This window comes from Camelus dromedarius, chromosome 3 (assembly GCF_036321535.1).
Source record: "Camelus dromedarius isolate mCamDro1 chromosome 3, mCamDro1.pat, whole genome shotgun sequence".
Lineage (NCBI taxonomy): Eukaryota > Metazoa > Chordata > Mammalia > Artiodactyla > Camelidae > Camelus > Camelus dromedarius.
This window is the reverse complement of record NC_087438.1, coordinates 40183966-40211678: the sequence shown is the minus strand read 5'-3', so window position 1 is coordinate 40211678 and position 27713 is coordinate 40183966. Positions and strand designations below refer to the sequence as shown.

Sequence of the window (27713 nt, the reverse complement as noted above, 5' to 3'; positions counted from 1 at the left end):
CATTTTCATTTATAAATGTTTTATTTGATTTACTTAATGTGCTTAATCATTGAATGGAGCATACTCATTTTGTATTTCCATAAGGCTTAAGAAACGTTTAAGGAAAAAATTTTTTAATCCTGTCATTTAAGCTTTTGCCCACTAGGTGTTGTCAGTTAAGTTTAAGTTATCAGAATTTAACTTTTTGTTCATGAAAATTTGTTTGTCTCTAAGTATCTAAATTAAAAATTAATAAAATACATTCTTTATATAAAGTTTAAGTGAATGTTTTAGGAGAAATTCTTTACATCCAATTGCTAATACTGTTGATATTTTAAAAATTGAGTAAGTTCTTTAAGTCTATAAATAGCTTTGGTATATGTTAGATTTAAGCATTACTTGGAATTTTTGTACTCTATGTAATCTTAGTGAAATAAGGACTTTTTAATATTAAACTACTTTCTTGTTTTTTAGTTTTATCTTTCTTTTTTCCCCTTTTAATTTTTATGTTTTAGGGTTTGGGGACTGGAGTTAAACAAAGACAGAGATGTTGAAAGGATCCATGGCAGTGGAGTTAACACCCTTGACATTGAACCTATTGAAGGGAGATAGTAAGTTTATTATACAATTATTATTTTTCTAAGTGAGATCCAGTAAAATCTTGCTTTCAGATTAATTTTATAAAATTTTATAAAAATTAATAATTCTTAATTATAGCATTTGCAATCTGACATTATTAATTTCAAATAAATACAGAATATTGAACCTATAAAATGCTGCCAAATAAATACTTCCAAACTACTAGATTAGAAATATATTTGTCGTTAAATCAACATTGAACTTCTTTTGGATGCAGAGAGCATGTACGTGCTAGAGTATGTCTTTAGGTGCTGTTTCAAAACATAGTTGTTGCTCTCAAGGAGTCTAGTAGGAAAACAGATACAGAAAGCAGGAGTGTATTTTGGAGAATAAAGTTTGAAGCACACTAAACTTGTGTTTGAGTTCCTCCTGGCTTTACATTTACTGGCTATGTGGCTTTGAGCAATTTATCTAACCTTTCTAACTCTCAGTTAGCTACACAATGGGAACAACAATACCTAACTAACAAGTTTGTTGTGAAGATTAATTGAGATAATATGTATAACATGGTTAACATAGGACCTAGCTTATCATAAGTGGTTTCCAATATGTTGTTAATCAGAAGTATTATCACCTATACTTTTAGTCCTTTCAATCCATTTTCCACACAACAGCTGAAGTGCTCTGAAAAATGCAAATCTGAACATGTCATTCCTCCCCCACTTAAAACTCATCTATGCCACATTACTCTTACAAGAAAGTTCAAAACCCTTCATGTGGTCTATAATTAGGACAAGTGTAAAAATAACTAAAGAAAAGTTTGTCTTGTCATGTTCTGTTTAGCATTTGCCTCCAAATTTTAATATTATAATGAAGTATTATTATTTACATTAAAGCCAGGCTAGGTTTAATAGAATTCCATTTTTTATTTCCAGCTTTTGTTATGATCTCACCTAGTCATATATGGGAAACATGTACAGTGAACATATTCTTACTTTTCACACATGATTAAATCTAAAGATGACCAGTGATAATTCTTTTCTTTTTCCTGATCTATTATAGTCTCAACATAACACATCCCAGTCAAGGACAGCTGTGGGACATTTGCTTACAAAGTAATCCAGAAATGATTAGTAAGGGATAGCTGATTTCTTTTGTTCTTGGGTGCTAGTGGAAAAAAATATTCAGTACAACAGCCAGCCTTTGAAATAGTGATTAGTTGTTTGACCTATAAAGTACATGAATCCAGTAGGCCATCAGCTCAGAGAGTCAGTGAGAAATGTGGAAAATTATAGACTATATTAAATGCATGTGAGAAATACAGGTTGAGGATATAGAGAAAGTATAGCATATAGAGAAAAGTCAAGATTCTCACTATAGTAGTTTCCCTGCTAGTAAAAATCTATTACTATTTATTTTATTGTTTGCTAACACTTGTATTTTGTGTTAAACACTTTAAGCTGAAAAGAGAAATAAAAAGCAAAGTGTATGTTTAATAGAAATTAAATACTGGTTTTCTTTTTCTCAAGAAGTTCAATTCATATGTAACTTTCTCAAAATACTTGTTAATATTTACCTACCACCACGAAAGCTGTAGTGATATCACTGAAAACCAGAATACCTATGTCTTGTAAAGAAGCATTTATTTCCAAAGTTATGAGTTAATTTAAGAAGTCTATCTGAAAACATTTTAACAAATCCATCTACATAAAGTACATTTGCATATCACTCTTGAATTGTCCTTTACATCTTCTAAATTCTTCTGAGTTAATTTCATGCATTTTTAGTGCAGCGTTTTCTTATCCATATAAAAACATGAAGCACTATCTTTTACTGTGTTCACTCAGTTACCTTACAGTTAAGTAACATCATTGCCATCAGATACTTCAAAGTCAGTTAATTTCAATAATGGTTCAATTTTTTTCATCCAATTAATATAATCAAAGGAAAGCTTTTGGAAGTCATTCTGGCAAAGATGAAACACCTGACATTATTGTAAATACCATTTAAATTACATTTAAAATTTCAGTGTTGAAACAATTCTTTGTTTTTGCATAGATAATACATGTAGTGCTATGGTAAAAAACATATTTCACAAAGTTCAAATATGAAGGAAAACATTTTTGGAATTGGTTGTAGTACACATGTAACTCACAACTGTGTCCAAACAAATTGCACCATTTTATCAACCAAAATAAAAGCTGTAGTTGTTAAAATTTACAAAGATTTCTCTATGTATACAATTAGAGTAACTGAACCATGAATTATTTGTAATGAAGCTAATGCTGAATATAAAAAAAACCTTCAGCACAACATTACTTACTATCTTTACTGCCCCACCATGAGATTTAGAACTGTTTGAGCAAAGACCTTTGAAGAACTACTTGTAAATTAATCTAATTTTTCTACAAATTGATACTGAATTTTTCTTAAATCTATAAATCAGTGCTCTTTGGACATGCTGCTAGTTCATGAATCCTTTGTAACTGATTCACAACAAGATAAGAAGCTTGTACCAAAATGTAGATCTAAGCACTAAGCACACAGTTTAGATGAGCTGACTTTTTTTTTTTTTTCATAGCAAGACTTTCTCAGTGAAGAAAGAAGTGTGTTTATTCTGGCACAAGCTCCTTATTTTGCACTTTAAATAGCAAAGAAACTGAATATGACAAAATAAATAAACAATATACAACACTTAAAACAAATATAAGTGATCAAATATCCTCACAGACCACAAAATATGATGAATGGGAACAAAACACTGATAACTGCAGGAGTGGTATCTGCATCTGGCAGAGACAATAAAAACTAATGGGGCATCTGATAAGATTTGATAACTTCAAAATGAGCAACAGTTGAAAGCTCAGCAGGCCAGTCTGACAACAGCAGGCAACAACTCTAGTTGTTCAAGGGATTCACAGTCAGGCCTGAAGGGGCTGGAATAGTCTAGGCCCTATAATCTCTCCCACTAATCAGCTAAAGATCCCCTAATAGACAGAACCCTACATTGAGGAGAAACTGCTTGGACTAGAATCCAAAGTGCAGGGACAGTAGAAACAAAGGAAAAAGATGGGTCAGATAAAAATTGGAGCAGTGAATAAAACCAGGAAATCTCTAAAGTAAGTTGCCATAATTTGAACATCTCATTTAAGAAAGAAGAGGAGGATGTTCTAGAGATGTAAAATTTTAATGTTATTATAAACCAAGCCTCCCTTTTAAAAGAAAATTAATTTTACATAAAAAGGAGCAAAAGAATAGGATTATGGTCAAAGTCATTACAAAATTATCTTAATAACAAAGAGGCTAAATAGAGTAATTCCCCTATAGACAATGTAGTTATGCCAGAAAGATATGCCCACAAAATAGATCAGGACTCTAACCTAGTGTTTTAAAACTGGCTAAAAGTTAGTTTAAAAAGATACAATATATGAAAGAAAAACATAAATTAGAATCAGAAAAACTCAGAAATGAGATGACCAAACTCAAGAAAGAAAAGTTTCAGAAATGAAGACTAAAACATAAGGAGCACAAGCAAGTAAATACAAAAGGTAATACCTTAGAAATAGAAGTTAGAAAGAAGGAGACATTTAAAAATCAAAAAGTGGAGAAAGGAGAAGGATTCAACAGTTATGGATATTTATAGAAGACAGGCAGAGAAGATCCAGCATCCATATAACAGGAATTTCCAGAGAAGAAACCCAAAGGAAGAGAATGGAATAAAAACTAAACTATAATCCAAGGACACATTCCTAGAATAAGTAAAATCTGAAACTACATATAAAGGAAAGAAAATCATACCGTAACCAGACTTTGATTTTGAGCTGTATACTCAAGAAATGAAGTTACTTATCTAAGATGTTCAAGGAAATAAAATGTGACTCAAGGGTTTTATATCCAACCAGACTGATTTTCAAGTGTGAAAGGACAAATTATGAGTAACATACAAGAATTCAGGGAATATTGTTCTCATTAGCCCTTTCTTAGGAATCTACCAGAGAATAAAATCTGAGAATTAGAATGAGACAGCTACATCACTGATGGTGAGCAATAATATTAGCAAGTAGCAACACTTTATATAGATATATAAATATTTACATATATATAGATAGATCAATATAGATAAATTTGTAGATCTGTGTATCTTTCCTGCTAGATTGTAAACTCTGGGGAGACAGGAACCATGCCAGTCTTGTTCACAGTTGTATTAGCATAATGCCTAGCATATTTTAGAAGCTCGAAGTTGAAGGAGTTGAATAAATGTGTTCATAATGGAAGGAAGGAATCTAACACTTATTGATCCTTTGTTTTTTGCCAGGCAGTATAAAAGGCCTTTGCAGATGACTTCATCTTTATATCAACTTTATGATTTAGGTGAAAATGTCCCCCTTTTCACAAATAAAAAAACTTAGGTGAAGGAACTTGCCCAGGGTCAGATAGCTAGCATAAGTAATAACTGGTCTGTCTGATTCCATTTTCATTTGGCACAATTATAATTAGGACATTTAAAATGACTTTTTAATATTTCACTTTCTTAAGTAAGAAATATCTTTCGCCATTTTGTTTCTATTGTCCTTTCTTTTTGGAATCATGAAGGTTAATTTTAAATGATCACAGATTGAATCTTTCTGCATTCATTTTTCTACAAATATTAGATTAAAGTTTTTTAGTTAATTGTAGTCTATACTAATGAAGATTTACTCTATATTAGTGGGAATAATAAATTTGAGTGTTTGTAAATCAGTAATTTTCAGAAATATGTAATCATAAATAAAAGACCTACATAAAATGATAAATTAATGTGAACTTTTTTATTATTAGCATGTTATCAGGTGGCTCAGATGGTGTGATTGTGCTTTATGATCTTGAGAACTCCAGCAGACAACCTTATTACACATGTAAAGCAGTGTGTTCCATTGGCAGGTGTGTATTAAAAATGTAATTCATGAACTTATGAACAGTTGAGTATATTTTGCATCAAATGCAAAACATGAAAATAGCAGTCATATAATGTCTCAAGCATATTGTTCAAATGATGTATTTACATGGAAATACCTTGACATTTTCTAACAAATAATAACTGAAGTTCAGGTACAGCTGTTTTTAACATGTGACTTCCCCAAAAACACTTGGGTAGCAATTTGCAAAAGGACTTTGTTTTAAAACTTTTGATTATGTTATTTTTATTCTACACCTACATAGCATACCTCAGTAACTAATTTTAGTTTTTAGTACTACTTAGTAGTAGATTCGCTTGAGTCTTTCAGTAAAACAGAAACACAAATTAGATTTTTCAACTGTTATTAATAGAACAAAAAGATTAACAGCTAGAAGCCATAAATGTACTGGCAGTTCCTCACTGAACACACACACCTGTCTTACCTCTCTAACTCAAAGCAGCCTAACTTAACATTCTTCCCCTTGTCTTGGAGTTTTTTTTGACTATTCTTTACTAGCTTTCCAGTCTTGAGAGAATTATTATTTTTTTAAGTTTCTAAGAAAGTGTTTTGTGATTTTAATTTGTTCATAGTCATCACTTAATTCTTCCTCGTCACCTGTGTTTTATCTGATATTGAGCAGATCTGGAATTAACAGAGAATAGGTGTTGAGAAAATGCTTTCAAGGGGAAAAACTTCATGAACATTAATATCAACAATCACTCTATAGTAAAGCTCTCTCCAAGGAACTAGAATAAATGTCTAAGTCCATGGAATATTTGTGAGGAAATTTACTATTATTTCTTGGCTCTGTTGCTTTACTTTGGAAGTACAGATTTAGAAAACTATTTCTCTGAGCCTCTGACGAAACTATTTTGTCTTAGAAGAAAATATACTTGCTCTGTCGTTCTTGTAAGGTTTCTGTTAGACTTAAATGAAATACTGTCTTTTAAAAAGTACATTAAAAACTGTAAAGCCACTATGTAAATGGGAAGCAATACAGTTATAGGTACACTTGGTACAAAACAAGACATCACTGCAGATACTTTTGAACTTGGTTTCTAAGATATTTACACTATTTTATACTCTCTCTCCATCCCAACCAAAAAAACAAGCCAAAAAAAAAATTTAAATTCTAAAGTGTAAGACAGTTACTAATTCATTTTTATCATATTTTATGTTAGCTAAGATTTTAACATTGTTTAGTTTGTTATATAGCAAAATAGTATTTTCATATATACCACATGCATTATAATGTTATTCCTTGAGTGGCTATGATTTTCTTTTCTGGTGTGTAAAGTCAAGTAGATGCTTAGAGCATCAATCTTACTTTACTATAACTTTCTTCTTAGATTCAAACTCTCGTTCAAAAGCATGACTTTGAATGTAAATGGGCATATAGTAATCATCTTTACAGAATGAGTTAAAGTAGCATTTTTACATCCAAAAATTTTATAACCTAACTTTAAAATACAATTTTGGTAAAAATCTTTACTAGCATGCCTTAGACTGATTCCTGATATTTATTTTTGCTTTACTTAATGTGTTTGTTTTTGAGCACCAAAAAGATTCCTTTCCATACCAAAATTCTTGTTAAATGTGAATAACAGGTCATACATAGCAGAATAATATATTTTGTCTTGTTTTTAAATTTAAATTTAAAATAAATGAGTTTTTATTTATGATCACTGCATTAAAGATTTATTTAAAATTGGCAAATCTCTGGATTCTTAGGAACAAATAGAAATCAATTCTATCTTATCTTAAGCAGAAATTTATTGAAGAGATACTTAGTTTATCACTAAATATACTGGCAGGAAAGTGGGAGAATCAATATAGAAAATGAGTAAAAAGCAAGAGAAACTAGGATAGAGAACACAGTCAGGGTCACACCACAGAAAAAATTTAGTTTAGGTTCTACTACATGTTACCAACACAGACTCTCAACTCCACAGTTATGAATAATTGCTAACTATTCCTAGTTTTTTAGCTGAAGTTTCAGAGTCCCAGACAGGATTGATGAAGCACAGGACACCTGTTCATGCCCTGGCTGCCAAGAACAAGGGAAAGAGAATATGTGGAGTCCCTTGCTTTCTGTAACAAGAAGCAAGACTTTGCCTTTCAACAAAACAAAGGGGATTTCCACCAAAAAGGAGGAATTTGGATGCTCAGTAAGAAAAGGGCACATGTCCACTATAATCCACCCATTTGGCTGTCCAGCATCCATATAATCTTCCCATACCTACACCTACTTTAAAAAAAGTTTCAGCGTAACCTAATGGAAGTTTCCATTATTCAACCAAAAATATAATCATTACCTTCCCCAAAGAGCTATGATCCTGAGTCTATTTGGTTACCACATCCAGGTCCAGTTCAAGATAATGTCTATTTTTCCACTAGTTTTACATGATCTTATATGAATATTATTCAACCTGTAGTCTCAATGGTATAGTTAGCCTGTATAAAATAATGGAGGTAAGAGAGAAGAAAGAAAGGGGAAATTAGTTAAAATATACAAATGACATGGAAAGAAAAGAAATACGGTTAGGCACTGTAGTCCTTTTTTGTAGCTGTCTCAAGGCCAGAACTGGCACTTAAGACTTTCCTTCTTCTTGTTTTTATTTCCTCAGGTAGCACCACATGTGTTCAAAGTCCTTTACCCTGTATTGTGAGCCAAACCTTTACCTTAAGGAATCAGAACTCGTGATGATCCCTACCTGTGTAGAGTTGCAGTAGTCTTCTGTTTACTTTTGTTTATCTTATGGGAAATTTTTAACATAAGCAAAATTAGAGAGTAGGATAATGAACTTTGTACCCATCACCCAGTTTTACCAGTCTTGTTTCATCTTTAACCCCACCCACCCACTCTGAGAATTATTTTGAAGCAAATTGCAGAAACATACCATTTTATTCATAATTATTTGTCTCTGAAAGACATAAGCATAACCACACTACCATTATCTCACATATACAATAATTGCTGATATTAAGTATCCAGTTGGTGTTCAAATGACCCTCCATTGTCTCGTAAGTGTTTCATAACAGCCAGTTTATTTGAATTAAGGTTCAGTAAAAGATACATATACTGTGTTTATCACAGGTTCAGAGCATATACTGCATCCTTCAGAATAGCACATCATCGTCACAAGGTGGTATATTGTAGCTGATATCATTACTGAGTCTTCAACAGATCATGCTTTTGTGGGTGATGGGTTACATAAGAGTAGTGAATCCCATTGACATCTACCAGTTGCATTCTTTAGTTATAGAAGTAAGGTTCTTAATCAGAAGCCTGTGGGACACTATGGAGGTATATGAGGCAACAGTTCTGAGAATGATATTGCTGATAAAATGATACTCAGGAAAAGCAAATCCAAAACCAGAATAGGTATCTCTTCCAGTTAAGAAAAATCATTGTCCCCTCCATGAAGAGGTCTGGTGTAGCTGACTGATCCCTTCAGGCTATAGTACAGAAATAGGAAGTCTTTCATTTTATGAGCCTTAGAAGGAAGTAGGCATCCGCATCACATTTTGGAAGCCTGAAGCTAGAGATGCCTAGATATTCTCTTTTCCTGAACAGCTGAGACATAGCATGTGACCTAGATTTGGCCACTCATATCTTCCTTCCTGAGACTTCTACTTATTAATATAGTTTCAGTTTGGAAACTCAGATAAATTACTTATCTCTAAATTTTGATGGCTGTTTTACAGAAACCATCCTGATGTTCACAAATACAGTGTGGAGACTGTACAGTGGTATCCTCATGACACTGGCATGTTCACATCAAGCTCATTTGATAAAACTCTGAAAGTATGGGATACAAATACGTTACAAGTAAGTACATTAAAACCTTTCCAAGTTGCTTTGTACAATGGAGGAGAACTTAATCCTAAACCGTTTTAGTGTGTTATTTGTTAAGATGTTATATATGTTAGATGTGAAAGCAGTATAGTAGTTATGGAGAGCTAGACTGCTTGAGTTCATATCTTGGCTCTCCTCCTGTCTAGCTGTATGACATTGGACAAGTGTCTGAACCTTTCTGTGTTTATCTGTGAATGGGGCTAATGATTGTACTTTATAAAATGGTTGTGAGGATTAAATAGGTTGATCCATGTACAGTACCTAGAACACTGCCTAGCAGATATAGTAAGTGCTCAAAAAAAATTAGTTGTTGTTATTATTATTATTATTACTACTATTACTATTATTACTATTATAATTTTAAAACTACTGTGGTCTAGTGATGTAAGGAAAAAAATTAGGTTTACTTCCTATTGATCTAAAAACTTAGAGGAAAAGAAAGTTGTTAATATTATAGCTGAGTAAAGGTAGAAGACCTAAGTGAAGTGGAGATAAGCAATCTACCCAAGAAAGATTTAAGGTTAATGATTGTAAAGATGATCAAACACCTCAGGAGAAGAATGTATGCACAGAGGAAGAAGTTAGAAATTTTTTTCTAACGAAGAGTTAGAAAATATAAAGAACTATCAAACACAGATGAAGAATAATATCATAAGTGAAATGAAAATACACTAGAAGAAATCAACAGTAGACTAAATGATACAGAGGAATGGATCAACAAGCCAGAAGACAGTAGAGAAGATCATTGATGCTGAACAGAAAAAAGAATGAGAAGAAATGAGTACAGTTTAAGAGACCTCTGGGACAACATCAGGCACACTAATATTCACATTATAGGGGTCCCAGAAGGAGATGAGAAAGAAAAGGGGACTAAGAATATAATTGAAGACGTAATAGCTAAAAACTTCCCTAACTTGGGAAGGGAAAAAGATATCCAAGTCCAGGAAGTTCAGAGTCCCATTAAGGATTAAACCAAAGAGGAACACACAAAGACCTACTGTAATTAAAATGGCAAAAATTAAGGATAAAGGAATAATATTAAAAGCAGAAAGGTTAAAGCAACATGTTATATATAAGGGAAACCCCATAAGGCTAAAGTGATAAAAGAGCAAAATCTACAACCAAAAATCTTCTACCCAGCAAATCTCTCATTCAGATTTGATGGAGAAGTCAAAAACTTCACAGATAAGCAAAGGCTAAAAGAGTTCAGCACCAGTAAACCAGCTTTATAAGGTTAAAGGAACTTCTCTAAGCAAAAAAGAAAAGAATACCATGAGAAACATTACAGTCATGAAAGGAAAAAGCCTTCGGTAATGGCAAACATAACAGTAAAGGCAGGAAATCATCCAAGCACAAGGCTAGTAGGAAGGTTAAAAGATGAAGTCATAAATATCCACAATAAAGAGTTAAGGGATACACAAAACAATTAGATGTAAAATACGATATCAAAAATCAATAATCATGAGAGGAGGAGAGAACAAATGCAAGATTGTTAAAATGCATTTGAAATTAAGAGATCAGAAATTTAAAACAGTCATATATAGAGAGAGAGACTGGTATATATGAACCTCATAGTAACCACAACCCAAAAATCTGTAATAGATATACGCACAGTAAATAAAAAGGAATTCAAATGTAACACTAAAGATAGTCTTCAAATCACAAAAGAAGAGGACAAAAGAGGAAGGAAAGAACAAAACAGACCTACAAAAACAATTAACAAAATGGCAAAAACATACATAACAATAATTACTTTAAATGTAAATGGACTAAATACACCAATCAAAAGACACAGAGTGGCTGAACGGATACAAAAATAAGACTTGTATGTATGCTGCCAACAAGAGACTCACTTCAGATGTAAAGATACACACAGACTGAAATGAGGGCATAGAAAAAGGTACTCCATGCAAATGGAAATCAAAAGAAAGCTGGTGTAGCAATACTAAAATCAGACAAAATAGTCTTTAAAATAAAGACTGTTACAAGAGACAAAGAAGGATATTACATAATAATCAAGGGATCAATCCAAGAAGAAGATATAACTATTGTAAATATATGTGCACCCAACATAGGAACACCTAAAACATAAAGTGAATATTAACAGACATAAAGGGAGAAATGGACTGCAGCACAGTAATAGTAGAGGAAATTAACACCCCACTTAGACAGATCATCCAGACAAAATCAGTAAGGAAACATTAGCCTTAAATGGCTCATTAGACCAGGTAGACTTAATATATATAGAATATTCCATCCAAAAACAGCAGCTTGCATATTCTTTTCAAGTACACACAGAACTTTCTCTAGGATGGATGACATGCCACAAAACAAGCCTTGGTAAATTTCAGAAAATTGAAGTCATATCAGGCATCTTTTCCAACCACAACACTTTGAGATTAGAAATGAATTACAAGAAAAAAAAATTGCAAAAAAACACAAACAAGTGGAGGCTAAACGATATGCTGCTAATCAACCAGTGGAGCCCTGAAGAAATCAGAGGAAATTTAAAAAACCTGGAGACAAATGAAAATGAAGACATGATAATTCAAAACCTATGGGATGCAGCAAAAGGAGTTCTAAGAAGACCTTTATAGCAATACAAGCTTACCTCAGGAAACAAGAAAAATCTCAAACAACCTAACCTTACACCTAAAGGAACTATAAAAAGAGGAACAAACAAAACCCAAAATTAGTAGAAGGAAAAAAGTCATAATGATCAGAGGAGGAATAAATGAATAGAGACTAGAAAAACAATAGAAATGATCAAAGAGGGCCCAGATTAATAAAATTAGAAATGAAAGAGAGGAAGTTACAACTGACATCACAGAAATACAAAAGATTGTAAAAGACTACTGCAAACAACTATATGCCAGTAAAATGAACAACCTAGAAGAAATGGACAAATTCCTAGAAATGTACAATCTCCCAATGCTGAACCAGGGAAAAATAGAAAATATTAACAGACCAATTACCAGTAATGAAATTAAATCAGTAAAAATAAAACAAAACAAAAAACCTCCCAACAAGTCAAAGTCTAGGACCAGAAGTCTTTATAGTTGAATTCTACCAAACATGCAGAGAAGAATTAACACCTAGTCTTCACAAACTATTACAAAAAATTGCAGAGGAAGGCATGCTTCTGAACTCATTCTGCGAGGCCAGCATCACCCTAATACCAAAACCAGACAAAGATACCACACAGACACAAAAAGAGAAAACTACAGAACAATATAACTGATGAACATAGATGGAAAAATCCTCAACAATATTTAGCAAACCAAATTCAACAATACATCAAAAGGATCATATACCACAGCCAAGTGGGATTTACCCGTGTGATGTGTTTTTCATTATCTGCAAGTTGATTGGTGTGACACACCACGTTAACAAATTGAAGAATAAAAACCATATGACATCTCAATAGATGCAGGAAAAGCTTTTGACAAAATTCCACATCCATTTATAATAAAACTCAACAGGAAGTGGGCATAGGTGGAACATGACACAACATAATAAAGGGCATGTATGACAAGCCCAGAGCTAACATCATAGTCAGTGGTGAAAAGCTGAAATCATTTTCTCTAAGATCAGGAACAAGACAAGAATGCCCACTCTCACCACTGTTACTCAACATAGTATTGGAAGCCCTAGCCACAGCAGTTAGACAAGGAAGATAAAATAATCCAAATTGGAAAAGAAGTAAAACTGTCATTGTTTGTAGATGATGTGATACTATACATAGAAAATCCTAAAGATGCCACCAGAAGACTACTAGAGCTCATCAATGGATTCAGTAAGTTGCAGAAAACAAAATTAATATACAGATATCTGTTGTATTTCTATACACTAGCAATGAACTATCAGAAAGGATAATTAAGGAAACAACTCCATTTACAATCTCATCAAAAAGGATTAAAATACCTAGGAATAAACCTACCTAAGGAAATAAAAGACCTGTACTCAGAAAACTCTAAGACACTGATGAAAGAAATTGGAGAAGAACAAATAGATGGAAAGATTTACCATGTTCATGGATTGAAAGAACTTACATTTTAAAAATGAACATGCAGCTGAAGGCAATCTACAGATTTAATGCAATCCCTATCAAAATACTAAGGGCATTTTTCTCAGAACTACAAGAAATAGTTTTAAAATTTGTACAGAAACACAAAAAACCTCAACCAAAAAGAATCTTGAAAAGAAACAAACCTGGAGGAATCATGCTCCCTGACTTCAGACTGTACTATAAAGCTACGGTAATCAATACAGTATGGTACTGGCACAAAAACAGATACATAGATCAATGTAACAGAATAGAAAGCCCAGAAATAAACCCATGCACTTATGGTCAATTAATCTACGACAAAGGAGGCAAGCGTATACAATGGAGAAAAGACAGTCTCTTAAATAACTGGTGCTGGGGAGTCTAGACCGCCACATGTGAAAGAACAAAATTAGAACATTTTCTAACACTGTGTACAAAAATAAACTCAAAATGAGTTAAAGACTTAAATTTAAGACTGGAAACCACAAAGTTCCTAGAAGAAAATGTAGGTGGATCACTCTTTGACATAAATCATGGCAGTATTATTATTTGCATCTGTTTCCTAAAGCAAAGGAAGTAAAAGCAAAATTAAACAAATGAGACCTAATTAAATGTAAAAGCTTTTGCACAGTAAAGGAAACCATCCACACACACACACACATACACACAAAACAATCTACTGAAAGGGAAAAAATGTTTGCAAATGATATGACTAGTAAAGGGTTAATGTCCAAAATATGTAAACAGTTCATACACCTCAACATCAAAAAAAAATGCAAAAAACATGAGCAGAAGAACTGAAAAGACTTTTTTTTCCAAAGAAGACATATAGATGGCCAACAGACATATGGAAAGATGCTCAACATCATTAATCATGAGAGAAATGCAAATTAAAAATTGAAAATAGATGTAGATACTGACAGGCATATGTAGTATAGATAAATAAGACTATACTGTATAGCATAGGGAAATATACAAGATCTTGTGGTAGCTCACAGTGAAAAAGAATGTGACAGTGAATATATGTATGCTCATGTATAACTGAAAAATTGTGCTTTACACTGGAAATTGACACAACATTGTAAACTGACTATAACTCAATAAATATATATATACATATATGTGTGTGTGTGTGTGTATATATATATATGTACAAAAAAAACTGAAAATAGAACTACCATATGACCCAGCAGTTGCACTCCTGGATATATATCTGAAAAGAATGAAAACACAAATTCAAAAAGATACATGCACAACAGTGTTTTAGTAGCAGTATTCACAATTGCCAAGATATGGAAGCAACCTAAATGTTCTTCAACAGGTGAATGGATAAAGAAGACGTAGTATATATATACAATGGAATGCCACTCAGCCATAAAAGAGAATGAGATTTTGCCATTTGCAGCAACATGCATGGACTTGGAGGATATTATACTAAATGAAATGAGTCATACAGAGAAACACAAATACCTATGGTATACTTACATGTAGGATCCAAAAAACAAAACAAACTAGTGAATATAACCTAAAAGAAACAAGCTCATAGATATAGAGAACAAATTAATGGTTACCAGTGGGGAAAGAGTAGAGGGGAAGAGCAATGTAGGAGCAGAGGATTAAGAGTTACAAACTACTATGTATAAATTAAGGTATAAGAATGTATAGTACAACACAGGAATATAGCCAATACTTCGTAATAACTGTAAATGGAATATAATCTCTAAATATAATCTCTAAAAATTGTGAATCAGTATGTTGTATACCTGAAAGCTACATAATATTGTACATCAACTATTTCTCAGTTAAATAAAAGAAGAAAAAATAATTAGAAGACTCAGTATTGAAAAGATACTGATTTTACCCAAAATAATGCATTTCTGATCAAAATCTTTGCAGAATTCTTTTCTGGAAATTGACTAGTTAGTTCTAATGTATATAGGGCAATACAAAGGGACAAGGCACTCTTGAAGAAGAATAAAGTTTCAGGACTTCACTACCTGTAACCAAGACTTACCATAAATTAATTATACTAATTAAAGCAGTATGATATTGGTAGAAGTTAAAAAAAAACACGCACATGCACAGGGGACAGGGGAACAGGGTAGAGAATCAAGAAATACACCCGTAGCTGTATAATCATTTGATTTATGGTGAAAGTAACGCTGAAGAACTGGGGAAAGGATAGCCTTTTCCATAAATGGTGCTGGATCAACCAGGTATCCATATTAAGAAATGAATCTTGACCCTTACCTCACACCAGACATAGAAGTCAATTTCAGATGGATCACAGGTATAAATGGGAAAGATAAAACAATAAAGCTTAAAGAAGAAAAGGGAAAGTGTGTTTGTGGCTCAAGAGAGGTAAAGACACAAAAAGTACAAACCAAGAAGTCAGAGATTGATAAATTGAGCTATGTTAAAATTAGGAATGTCCAGTCATTAAAAAACAATATTAAGAAAGTATAAAGGTAAGCCATGGAATGGGAGGTGTTGTATCTGTCACATGCATATATTTCAAAAAGGACTGATACACAAATTAATCAACAAAAATTAAAACAGTCCTATAGAAAAATAAGCAAAACATTTGAATAGGCACTTCAAGAAAGAGGATAAATAGCCAATAAATAAATGTGTTCAACTTTATTAACTGTGCACCTGTATATGTTAATTAAATACCTAATGAGTGGGCAGGGATATAGCTCAATGGTAGAGCACATGTTTAGCATGCACAAGACCCTGGGTCCAATCCCCAGTACCTCCATTTAAAAAAAAAAACAAAACATAATGAGATACCTCTCCGTACCATGCAAAATGGTTAAACTTAAGGAGACTGGTGATAACAGATTGCTGATGAGATTACAGATAGATTACAGATTGGTACAGATATTTGGTATTGACTGAAGCATATGTGCGTACCCTCTGACCCAGCAGTTACACTTTGAATATATAAATGCATGCATGTGAACTGAAGGTTATTTATAAGAATGTTCACAGCAACACTGTTCATGATAACCCCAAACTGGAAATACCTCAAATGTCCACATTAGCAGCCAATTGAAATCTGGCAAATTTACATTAGAACACTCTCCAACAATGACAAGGGAATACTTCTGTATTAACAAAGTGTATGAATCTTACATAATACTAAACAAAATAACCAAACACAAAAGGGTGCCTAATATACATCCCTTTGTAGAAGGTTCCAAAATAGACAAAACTGATATATGGTGATAGAGATATGTATGGTAGTTATCTTTCTTGGTAGGATTTGTAAGGGGCTTGGGGTATTTGTAATGTTTGTAGTGTTCTCTTTTAAAATACAGGTAGTTGTTGCTTTATGAAAATTAATTGAGCTGTACGCTTATGATTTGTGTACTTTCCTATATGTTTGTTACACTTCATTTAAAAGTGTGGTTTAAAAATTAATGTCATACATTTGCATTTTCTTTCCTTAACATCTTTTAAAACTCTAAGACATCTTGAATTTAAATTTTCTTTAGAACATAAATGTTTTGCTAACTCAAAGCAGTATTTCATGAGTTCATAATTCTGCCTGAAATAAAGGTATGACAGCATTTTATTGATGATAAATTTAAAGGCATTCAATCAGAAATAATTTATTATGCATCTGCTAGGTATAAAGAAAGCTATGGAAGGCAAGTAGAGGCATCCTCTACTCCCATCATTAGTTTTTCCTGTTAATGTATACATTATATACCTATGATACCTTTATTTCATCTCAGTTTTCCATGAGCATTTTTTTCATCATACAGCTTGAGCATATGATGTCACATAGTGGAATATCTTCTCCAGAGTCTTCTCTATTAAACTTTAAGGTGAAGAGCCAAATGGAGATAATCCAGGATTTGAGCTATACATATCTGGAATTCAAGAGTGTGGTCTAAACTGAAAATATAGATTTGTGAGTCACTAAGATGTAGGTGGTAGTTGAAGAGAGAAGTACTTGGAACAAAACCTTGAGGAAAATGAAAATTAATAGGACAGAAGAAGGAACAACAAAGCCTGCAGGAGTCAATGAAAAGGATTAGCCAAAGAGAGTTAAGAGGAAAATCAGGGGTACGTGATATAATGGAACCCGTAGAAGAGACTGGTTTAAGAAAGATAGGGTAGTCAGCTGTGTTGAATGCTCCTGACAGATTAAGTAAGGTAAGGACTATGTTTGGTGATAGGAGGTTATCAGTGCTATAGTCAAGGTGGTTGAAATGGGAATAGTGGGGATAAAAGTAAGTTTGTAGTGAGTTGAGAAATACATGGGAGATAAGAAATTAGAGACAGCCAAAATTTGGTGAGGGCAGAGCTCAGCTAACTGCAGCCTATAGGCAAAGTCAAGGCTCTGGGCCAAGTCTTCTCATAGACTCTTTTTGTAAATAAAGTTTTTATAACAGAGAGATGCTCATTTGTTGTCTATGGCCACTTTGATGCTATCGTGGCAGAAATGAGTAGCTGGTCCTCAAAGCCTAAAATATTTACAGTCTGACCCTTTACAGGAAAAGTTTGCTGACTTCTGGTGTAGATTATCCTGGAAATAGGTGCACAGAAGGTAGGCATTGGGAGTCATTCAGGGTTGAGGTCTTGACAAGTGTGATGACTATACCAAAGGAGCTGAAGATTTTGGCCATTGAAGTATTGGACCTTGAAATCCAAGCTGAAGAAGGAAAAGATGAGAAGACAGGAGGAACTGATAAGAGTTCTAGGCTTTATCTGGGTATCTTAGAGGTAGTTGGGAAAAATAAAAAGCTGAAAATGATGGGAGACTGTGGTCATAAATAACTGAAATATATGATTTCAGAAGAGGGGAAGTTCTGGGTAATAAGAGTGTCCTGGGTGTGGTAGCTGAGGTTATATGGAACTGAGAAGCAGAGTACTGGCTGGATCATCTGTGTAGATGCTGAAGTCCCCCAAAGTAGAGTGGAAAGGAAGATGGTGAGCCTGGTGATTATCTTATCTTAATTGCTAGAATTTATTAGAGAAAAAAAATTGCTAGCATTACAAAAATAAATAGAAAATTTCTTCCTTTTGTGATTATGATTAGAACTTACACTTTTAAAATGTCTTTTGATTATTATTAGACTGCAGATGTGTTTAATTTTGAAGAAACAGTTTATAGTCATCATATGTCTCCAGTCGCCACGAAGCACTGTTTGGTAGCAGGTTTGTACACGTGTTCTTTTGTTTTTTCATATGAAAACTTTCTCCCTTTTAATATGTAATTCATTTTGATGTAAACATTTTAACCCAGATGAAGATCACAATTCTTTTTTTAAAACAAGTATATGCTACTGTTTATATTTAGTTTAATAGATATTGTGCAAGTCAGGCACTGTGCTAGTGGCTAAGATTTAAAGATTAAGAAAGCACATTTCTGTTCCCTTGAAAAGTTACTTTTTAAACCACCAAAGTTTCAAAGATTTTACATGAACAAAATTATGCAGCTGTTTCAATTTGACACGATAAAACAAGGAAATTATTTCCTTTTCTCTAAGAATGTGTGGTTCAAATTAAACATTGATTTTAATGAAAGCTCCTGCAACAAAATTTTCATGTATGAAGAAAAAATGTTTTTCTGGCATCGAGTATCCTATAATTTCATTGTTTCTGTGGCACTGTGTAATCTCCTCACCTCCAAACATCAGTCAGCTGCTCCATCTGTAAAGAGTTTGGGCATTAACTTGTCTTTGAGGTCCACTCAGTCTGTGTCCAGAGTTTCTGTGACTCTATTACTAGTGATTGGAAATATGTTATTAACATGGAAAAGCTAAGCTATTAAAATAAAATGATTTGAGTGATAAAATAACATAGAATTAAGTACATACATTATACTGATACACATTTCCTGGTTTTGATACTATGCTATAGTGACCTACCATATAACTATTGGGACAGCCTGGGTGAAGGGTACACAGGGCCTCTCTGTACTATCTTTGCAACTTCCTGTGAATCTATAATTATTTAAAAATTAAATTTTAAAAATAATGTAATGATAGAGTTTTTTTCTTACTAAAGTATAGCTATAAATAATTTTATAATTATAAACATTAAAAACTAAAGAATATTTTAACATACAATTTTATATTTCTGTATGATATAGTGAAAATGTCGTGATTCATAATGGTAGTTTCTTGTTTCCTTTTGGTGATGATTTATAATAAAATTATTTTAAACCATTTTTATTTTTGTTTTTACAGTTGGTACTAGAGGACCCAAAGTACAACTTTGTGACTTAAAGTCTGGATCCTGTTCCCACATTCTACAGGGTATTTTTTTATTTGAAACAACAACTACTTTGAGTAAACCATTCAATAAAATGAAATATTACTAACAATGTATTCTTTGTAAGTGACATGACTGATGTATTTTGTGCTAGTTGTTAAAAGCCAACAGGGAAATAAAGATCCTTCTGTGCATTATTCTTATAAAGCTGAACTATTGAGGAGACATTTATATGAACATTGGCCACAGAGGAAGCTCAAAAGATATAGAATGTCTAACCCAAAACCATGTGTTATTTCTACATTGAGAAAAATAAACTACTTATGAAACTTCTGTCAGTACATTTATCTCCATGAGCATTGTTTAACATTGTTCTGGCGAGTAACTGTTCTTAATATTTAGGTGCTTTTATTCTCAGTAAAAATATTTTAGAAAAAGATATTGAAATAATTCTTTGGTAAAGGTATATTAACTTAAATTATTTATGCTACTTTTCTATCAGTATTAGATCATCTAATTCTAAACAATAAAAAAATGGGATGTAATTCATAAATAACAGTTTTATTCATCTGAGAAACATAATAAATATATCAGGAAAACTTGGTGTGATGGATAGCATTTGTTTTACATTATCATGAATTTCTATTAAGATTAGCTATATAGATGAAGATATCTGATTTGAATAGTTTAATTAGGTAAAAGTGAATTAAAATACTGAAATTGCTTATACTGTGAATTTATCACCTGTGCTTTCTAGGTAAAAATGTTTATACAAATGCTTTTTATAATCAATCATTAAAATAATTTTTTTCTGTTATAACTTTCTGAAAAGTTAGAAAATTTTTTTATTCTTTAGAATGTTTATCTTCTATGGTTTGTTGCGGGGATCTTGTTGTAGAGATAAGTGAGTGAGCTTCTGAGTTGCATCACTTATTGATGGATTGACTTCCTAGGCTAAGAGCTGTATTTAAAAAGAAAGACTCACTCACTCTAACTGTTCTTTCCAAAGCAAAACCAGTCCTTTTATAATAAAATACCATGTGTGAAAAATGCTCCATAGATTTCACATTAATATTTAAATATAGATTATTATAAATGTGGGGAAAATGATAATTATATCAATTTATTTTTAATATTTAGTCTATACTTTTTTCATAGTCAGTCAAAATTACACTGTATCTTTTGATTTTTCAAATATTTTGCATGTCATTTCATACAGTTGTTTTGCAGGTCACAGACAAGAAATATTAGCAGTTTCCTGGTCACCACGTTATGAATATATCTTGGCAACTGCAAGGTAAAATGCAAATTACTTGGTTTTGAAGTTAATAATTAATGATAAGCATTTTGAAGAGACTTATGTAACATATATATTTAGATGTTAAGTAGGTCCTGAAAAATAAAATAATTGAGTTACAGATTTTAATTCAAATTACCAAAAGAAATCTTCCTTTGCATCATAATCCTAATCATGACTATCCATCTTGAAGGTGCTCACATTTCAAAACAGAAAACAAGACAATCTGTGTAGCAATGCAAATCTACTAGTACTACCCATTAACAACTGTGTTGTGTCATTTTTGCATACAAAAGCATAGCACTCTGTTAATTTTAAGTTAGCATTTTAGTTCATTTTCTTTAATCCAGAATTATTTTGAATCTAATTCAACATATCCATCCACTCATTGATTCATTTTATGACTCCCAAGGTTTGTGCCAGGGACACAGAGGTAACCAAGGCATAGTCCTTCCAGAAGCTAACAGTCTAATGAGGGGGTATAGTCACAAAAATCAATAATTACGGGACATTCTGAAAAGTACTTTGATAGAGATGCATCTCTGGTAGGTGTAATATGGGGGAAAAGAGCAAGAGCATTTAACTCTTGAGGATGAAGGGATTTGGAGGAGTTTTTTTGCTGGAGGAAAGAGTCTCGCGTATTTAAATGTTGAGGGAAAAGTGAAAAGTACTGGTGGAGAGAAATTAGTGAAAATAAGAAATGGAGGTAAGAATCGGCACATCAGGACCTTGAATAGACAGGAGAGAGTAGTATCAAGGGTCCCAGTAGAAGGGGAACACTTGATCAGACACACGAAGGGCATCATGAGACTAAATAGAAGGAGGAAAGGTAAACATGAATATGATTAAATTTGTGGCTGTGGCAGAGAAGCTCAAGAAATGGAAACCTAGTGGCCTCTATTCCTTTTTAGTGGAGTAAAACTTGATGTCATCTATTAAAAATACTGGAATGGGATGCAGTTTTCAGGGAAGGTAGTAAAGATCTGGAATAATAGTTTTAATGATTGGGAGAAGAGCTAATTAGGGGCATCTAGGATTGCTTGGCAGTACTGTGTGCTCTGTTGAAGGTGTAGCCTACAGCTGTACTAAGCCACAGAAACCAAAACATTGACACAGACTTAATAATTGTCTAAAATTGTTGAAGTTATGGATATAAGGAAGGAAATAAAATCACAGAAAGGCTTATAGGAGGGATCAAGGACCTAATGAGATAGCAGGATGAGTGTCAGAATAAGAAAGTTTAAAAACTGAAGGGATAGGAAATAGTAGTCAAACTTTCATATAGACAGTTTAATAAAACTTTTTGCAGAAGAATTTTTACAGAAGCTATTTAGATTAGTCTTATAAAGTTACGTGTCTGGATTTTTGTAGAACTGCCACCCTTCCCTCTCTGTCACAGTTTAGTCCCCAAAGAATCTTCTGTTAATAGTTTGCAGAATGTGATGGTGAAATTTATGATTTCTAAAGGATAGCAAAGTCTAGAATGTAGCCACAAGAGGGCTGGCTAAAATGATGTGAAGGTGAGGAGCTAGGTGCTGGCTGTTGGTCCATGCTCGAGTGGATTCATATTGTTTGTACCTAATTTGGTTTTCCTCAAATCGAGAGGAAAGCTAAGAGGCTTTCAATTCTCAGAGTACCCAGGAATTTGAATCGGTACCAGAATGGACCTAGTAATCAGTGTTAGGGGCCAGATATGTCCAAATCTAATCTGATCAGAAGAGACTTAAGTCTTCAGACTCATTGCAGACCTTTTCTCCAGCTGGAAAGAAAGAAAACCAACTTGAGAATGGGAAATGCTCGCTTTTTCCTGACTATTCTAATTGACTAGGTTTAATGGTGATCTTTTAAAAGAATCAAGATTATAGGAAAAGGGTTTAATGGTGATCTTTTAAAAGAATCAAGATTATAGGAACAACAAACTTGCTAAGGAACAAAGCTCTAAGCCTGTCTAGTCTTTGTGGAGAAAGATGCTCATGTCATTAAAAACAACATGGGGAGGTGGTAATAGCTCGGTGGTAGAGCGCATGTTTAATGTGCACAAGGTCCAAGGTTCAATTCCCAGTACCTCCGTGAACATAAATAAGTAAGTAAATAAATAAATAAATAAAAATAAAAACAACATAAAAAGCAGCAGAATTCTGTCCTTGTGATCAAAAAAAGAGTACCTTTTCCCCTATTTTTTTACGTCTTTGTGCCACTAATGACTATTTGCTAAAAAAGCAACAGTACCGCCACGCAAATTACAAATACATTTGCACTAATATACCGAGACCTCTTTAAGCCATAATACTGGAAAGATGAATGAGGAGTACAGTCACTATCCTAGCTATATATGTCAATATAACATTTATTTATTCTCAGTGCTGACAGTAGAGCAAAATTATGGGATGTGAGGAGAGCATCAGGATGTTTGATTACGCTTGATCAGCATAATGGGAAAAGGTCACAAGCTGTTGAATCAGGTAATGAAGACTGCATTAATACAGAAATATGATATTATAGTATTTTATATTGAAAATTTTGAATTGAAACCAAATAATAAATGTATGTTGACAAGTTATAAATTTTATGCTTTTTAAAAAGGCATTCACAATAAATCAGTTTCAAAATTTACATCAACTAAACTATGGCTCTCTTTCTTTAAGATACAAATAAATTTGACAATTTTTCTGCCCCTGAATTTTCAAATGTAGAAACTTTTCTGGACTAACTTGTTACCTTTTAGTTTTTCCTCCAGTGAGGTCAACTAATACAAATTCAGTGCCATTTAGGAAGTTACAGTACATTAAAGAAGTGGTAACATTTTGTGACCATTTTATCATAATAAAATTTGCAAGCTGTGTTAAGTGTGACACAAATCTAGGGGACAGAGTACCTCAATTGCATTTTTACAATGGAATTTAATTTCTGTATAGGTTAAAATTCTGATTCAGAAATAATTTTGGACCAGAAATATATTAGGATGAACCATATAAAACCTATGATTATTTTAATAATATGTTAAATTAAATTAATCAGGCTATTGAGAATTATCCTTTCTCAAATCTGTTCATTTTGAAAGTAATATAAAATTTTGATTGAGACTCGAACAGTTATCTTTAAGTATGAAATACTAGTATTATTTCTAATAGTCATGGAATGATTTTTAAATTAAAACTAGAAATAGTATACAAGGCATTTGAAAGGCATTTATTTTAAAATTTTAGTGTTAGGCTTATGCATTTAATTGCGTTTTGGTAGCACAGCTTATTCTCCTAAGGAAAAATTATATTTGGCAAGATTTTTTCTCTTTTTTCCTGTTTTCCTCTATTTTTATGGTTCTAATTTATATAGTTTATCATAATTCAGATAATCCAAAGGGATTATTAATTTAAAATATGATCAACTCATATATTTTAAGTATATCAGGTATTGTCCTTTAGTATGCTTAAATAACTGTATCATCAAGCATTAAGTGTATGCTGGATATAAGAACAGATAAACTGAATTATGTTTTTCCTTGCAGCAAACACTGCTCATAATGGAAAAGTTAATGGCTTATGTTTTACAAGTGATGGGCTTCATCTCCTCACTGTTGGTACAGATAATCGAATGAGGCTCTGGAATAGTTCCAATGGAGAAAACACACTAGTAAGAAATTTTAAGTACCTTAAACCTTTTGGGTATAATTAAAGAAATGGATCTATGACATATACTGATGTCTTTCTGTAGATTTAACTTTGTGTCTTGCCTCTAAATCACAGCTTTCTTTTTTAATATTTTTCCATTATGTGAACTAGTAATTCTCAACTCAGGACAGCTCACCCTATCTCACCGCCAGCACATTCTCCCCAGTTAGTGGCAAATCACTGCCCTACTGAGCCACTGTGCATAATGGGAGTATGCCATATCTCTCAAGTATTTCAAGAAGAATAAAAGATTGGGAACAACTGTCATAAAATTCTGAAGTTAAATAGTCAAATTTTATACTATATCTGACCTGTAAACAAAATCCAAAATGAATGTTATAGTACCAAAACATATGGCACTTTAATACTGAAATGAATGCATTTTAAAAGTGCTAGATTCTTATGTGATGATTAATTTTTAGTGCTTTTTTAAAATTTATGTTTTGGTCCTTACCAGGTTTACGTATAGTTTAGTAGCTTTCAGAATAAGCTACCAAGAGCTTATAATTTGATGATAATATTAATAGCCAATGTTTTTTGAGAGTTTATGTGCCAGTTACTGCAGTAATAAAATTTAAGATTTAATATATGTGCTGGAGTATAAATATATATGGTCTTGTTTAGTCATCATATCAACACTATGAGGGCAGTGACTGTTACAATGCCCATGTTACACATGAGGAAAATAAGACATAAAATTAGGTGACTTGCCTAAGTTTACATAGCTAGAAGGCGACAAAGTTTGACTCTAGATTCCACTCTTACAATGCTGATTATATCCACACCCCTTAAAGCATTTATTTAATACCTTAAGCTATGTATTAACATTAATTATACTCCTTTCTTTAATCATCCTTTCTAACTATTTCTCTCTTAGGTACTCTAGGTATCACGTTCATCATTAAAAGCTGACTTTACTATAAGGTCAAAATTACTTGTGTTAGATTACCTTAGAGTTTGCTAATCCCTCATATTCTATGTGAAATGCTTCTCCATCATATCTTAGGTTAAAAACTCAGGCATTGTGAATTTTAATTTAGAATCTTCAATTTATTATATTGTACCATGCCCCTAATTGGGTCACACTTTCCTGTTTTCATTTTCTTCGTTTGTGTAATAAATATTTTTTGAGTACTTCCTATTTGCCATGCAGTACTATACAGCAGTAAATAAAACAGAAAGCTTCTATCCTTGTGAACCTTACATTCCAGGGAGAGAAAAAAAGACAGCCATCCATCAATCAATAAAAGTATGTATAGATGGATGGATAAAATATATATTAGGTACAGTAAGCACTATGAAGAAAAACAAAGCAAGTAAAGGAGCATAGAAAATATGGGGGAGTTGGAGGTAATGTGTTACATAGAGCAGTCACTCTAGGTCTCACTCAGAAGATGATATTTGGCTTGAAGGAAATGACGGAGTGAGCCATCCAACTTCTGGGAGGGATAGCATTCCAGGCAGAGGAAGGAAATACAAAGACCCTAAGGCAAGAGCAAGTTTGGCATACCCGAGGAACATCTATGTGGCTCTTGTGCTCAACTAGGGTAAGCAAAGGGGAGAAAGAGTAATAGGAGATAAGAAACAGAAGGAATAGGCCCAAGAGCTTATAGGCTTGTAGGCCTTTGTAAGAGCTTCAGCTTTTTCTCTGGGTGAGATGGAAGGCCCCTCAGGTTATGAGTGGAGAAGTGACAGGGTCATTTTGGAAAAGTAGGTTGGCATGTGCATCGAAGGTGAATGTGACAGAAATAGTCTTGAGTATATACATAAATTGTTAATGTGATTTGATTCCATTTTTCTCTCCTTGAAGGTAATACTCATACTCTATGGATTTTTGCTAGTAAGCCCATATTTTGAATAGTATATTTAAAATGGATAATATGTTTTAAAAAGGACTTGATCAAAGGAAACGTAATTCATGCCAAATGCCTAGAGTGGCTCAGAAACTCGCCTACAAAGAACACTTAAAGGGATTGGAACATTGATCCCAGAAAAAGTAATTCTCAGGGAACACACGCTATCCTCAGATATTTAAAGGGCTGTCAGACAGAATAGGAAATAAATTCCAGTCCTGCTATTTAGTAATTTGGGGTTATTAGATAATTTATTTAAGGTAAAATCATGAAGGACTATGGTCAGAGTTTTTGTCTCCATTTTGTAAATCAGGATTACTATGTATCTAAATAAATGGTAGTTGTAAGGACAAAATGAAAGTATGTAAAGAGTAGTACTGTGATCTGCTAAGTAATAGGCATACCATAAAGAATAACCATTTTTACTGTACAGAGTTGCCTTAGTAATGGTACCCTTATTAATTTAAGAAAGATGTGTAAGTACATGTTTCCAGTACATGTGTAATTATTTACAAATTATACATACATGCTGTTTTAAGTCTCTTATTAAAGCTTAATTTATTTTTTAGATAAAAATAAGGTAGAAATAGAAATTTTCATATTTTCCTCTCACACCTTAATGAACATCTTACTGATTCCTTGAGGTGCCAACTGTACTTTGGAGATTATTGCCTTAGAGTAAGAACAATGTACCTACAGGGAATATTCATAGGCAGCTTTTGGCATAACAAAATTTCAAAATAGTTATTCTGGTGTTTAATGTTTTAGTTACTGACATTATCATTCACCCAGTCACCAATGGCTGGAAACTGAGAGTCTATTCTTTATCCTTCCCTTCCCTTATCCCAGCTATTATATCAATTACAAGTCCTGTTAATTCTTTCTTCTTAATGTTTTCACATCTGTCTTCCCTTCCAGCTTCATTCTAGGCCCTCATGATCTCTCTGTTTAATTACTCATCCTTTTAACTTTTCCCAAATTCATCTCCCAGTGGAAATCTTTCAGTGTTTTTTCAATGAACTTTTCAGGTTTTTGAAACTGAATAGGGGGTGGGCATACAGCTCAGTGGTAGAGCACAAGCTTACCATGCACAAGGTCCTGGGTTCAATCCCCAGTACCTCCATTAAAATTTTTTTAAAAATTCTAAAAACCTGAATGTTTTTGTCTGTTGTGCACAAGGCCTTCATAAGCTGTACGTTGTAATTCACCATTTTTATATCTTGCCACTTTCCCATTTTTTTCCCTGTCCTTAGCCATATGAA

General features: G+C 32.9%; 1 protein-coding gene across 3 annotated transcripts in view; it reads left to right on the top strand.

The window, feature by feature from the left end:
• Positions 1-27713, top strand: part of ERCC8 (ERCC excision repair 8, CSA ubiquitin ligase complex subunit) — a 56775-nt gene that overhangs the window by 5045 nt on the left and 24017 nt on the right. Inside the window, exons 2-9 of one of the 3 annotated variants that reach the window (XM_010974901.3) lie at positions 495-590; positions 5377-5478; positions 9204-9327; positions 18493-18574; positions 19609-19677; positions 20864-20930; positions 23292-23392; positions 24436-24560. In XM_010974901.3, the coding sequence (XP_010973203.1) occupies positions 495-590; positions 5377-5478; positions 9204-9327; positions 18493-18574; positions 19609-19677; positions 20864-20930; positions 23292-23392; positions 24436-24560 (766 nt within the window). Of the gene's footprint in view, positions 1-494; positions 591-5376; positions 5479-9203; positions 9328-18492; positions 18575-19608; positions 19678-20863; positions 20931-23291; positions 23393-24435; positions 24561-27713 lie in introns of those variants that run through there. The other 2 variants (XM_064480875.1, XM_064480872.1) reach the window with 2 other exon arrangements.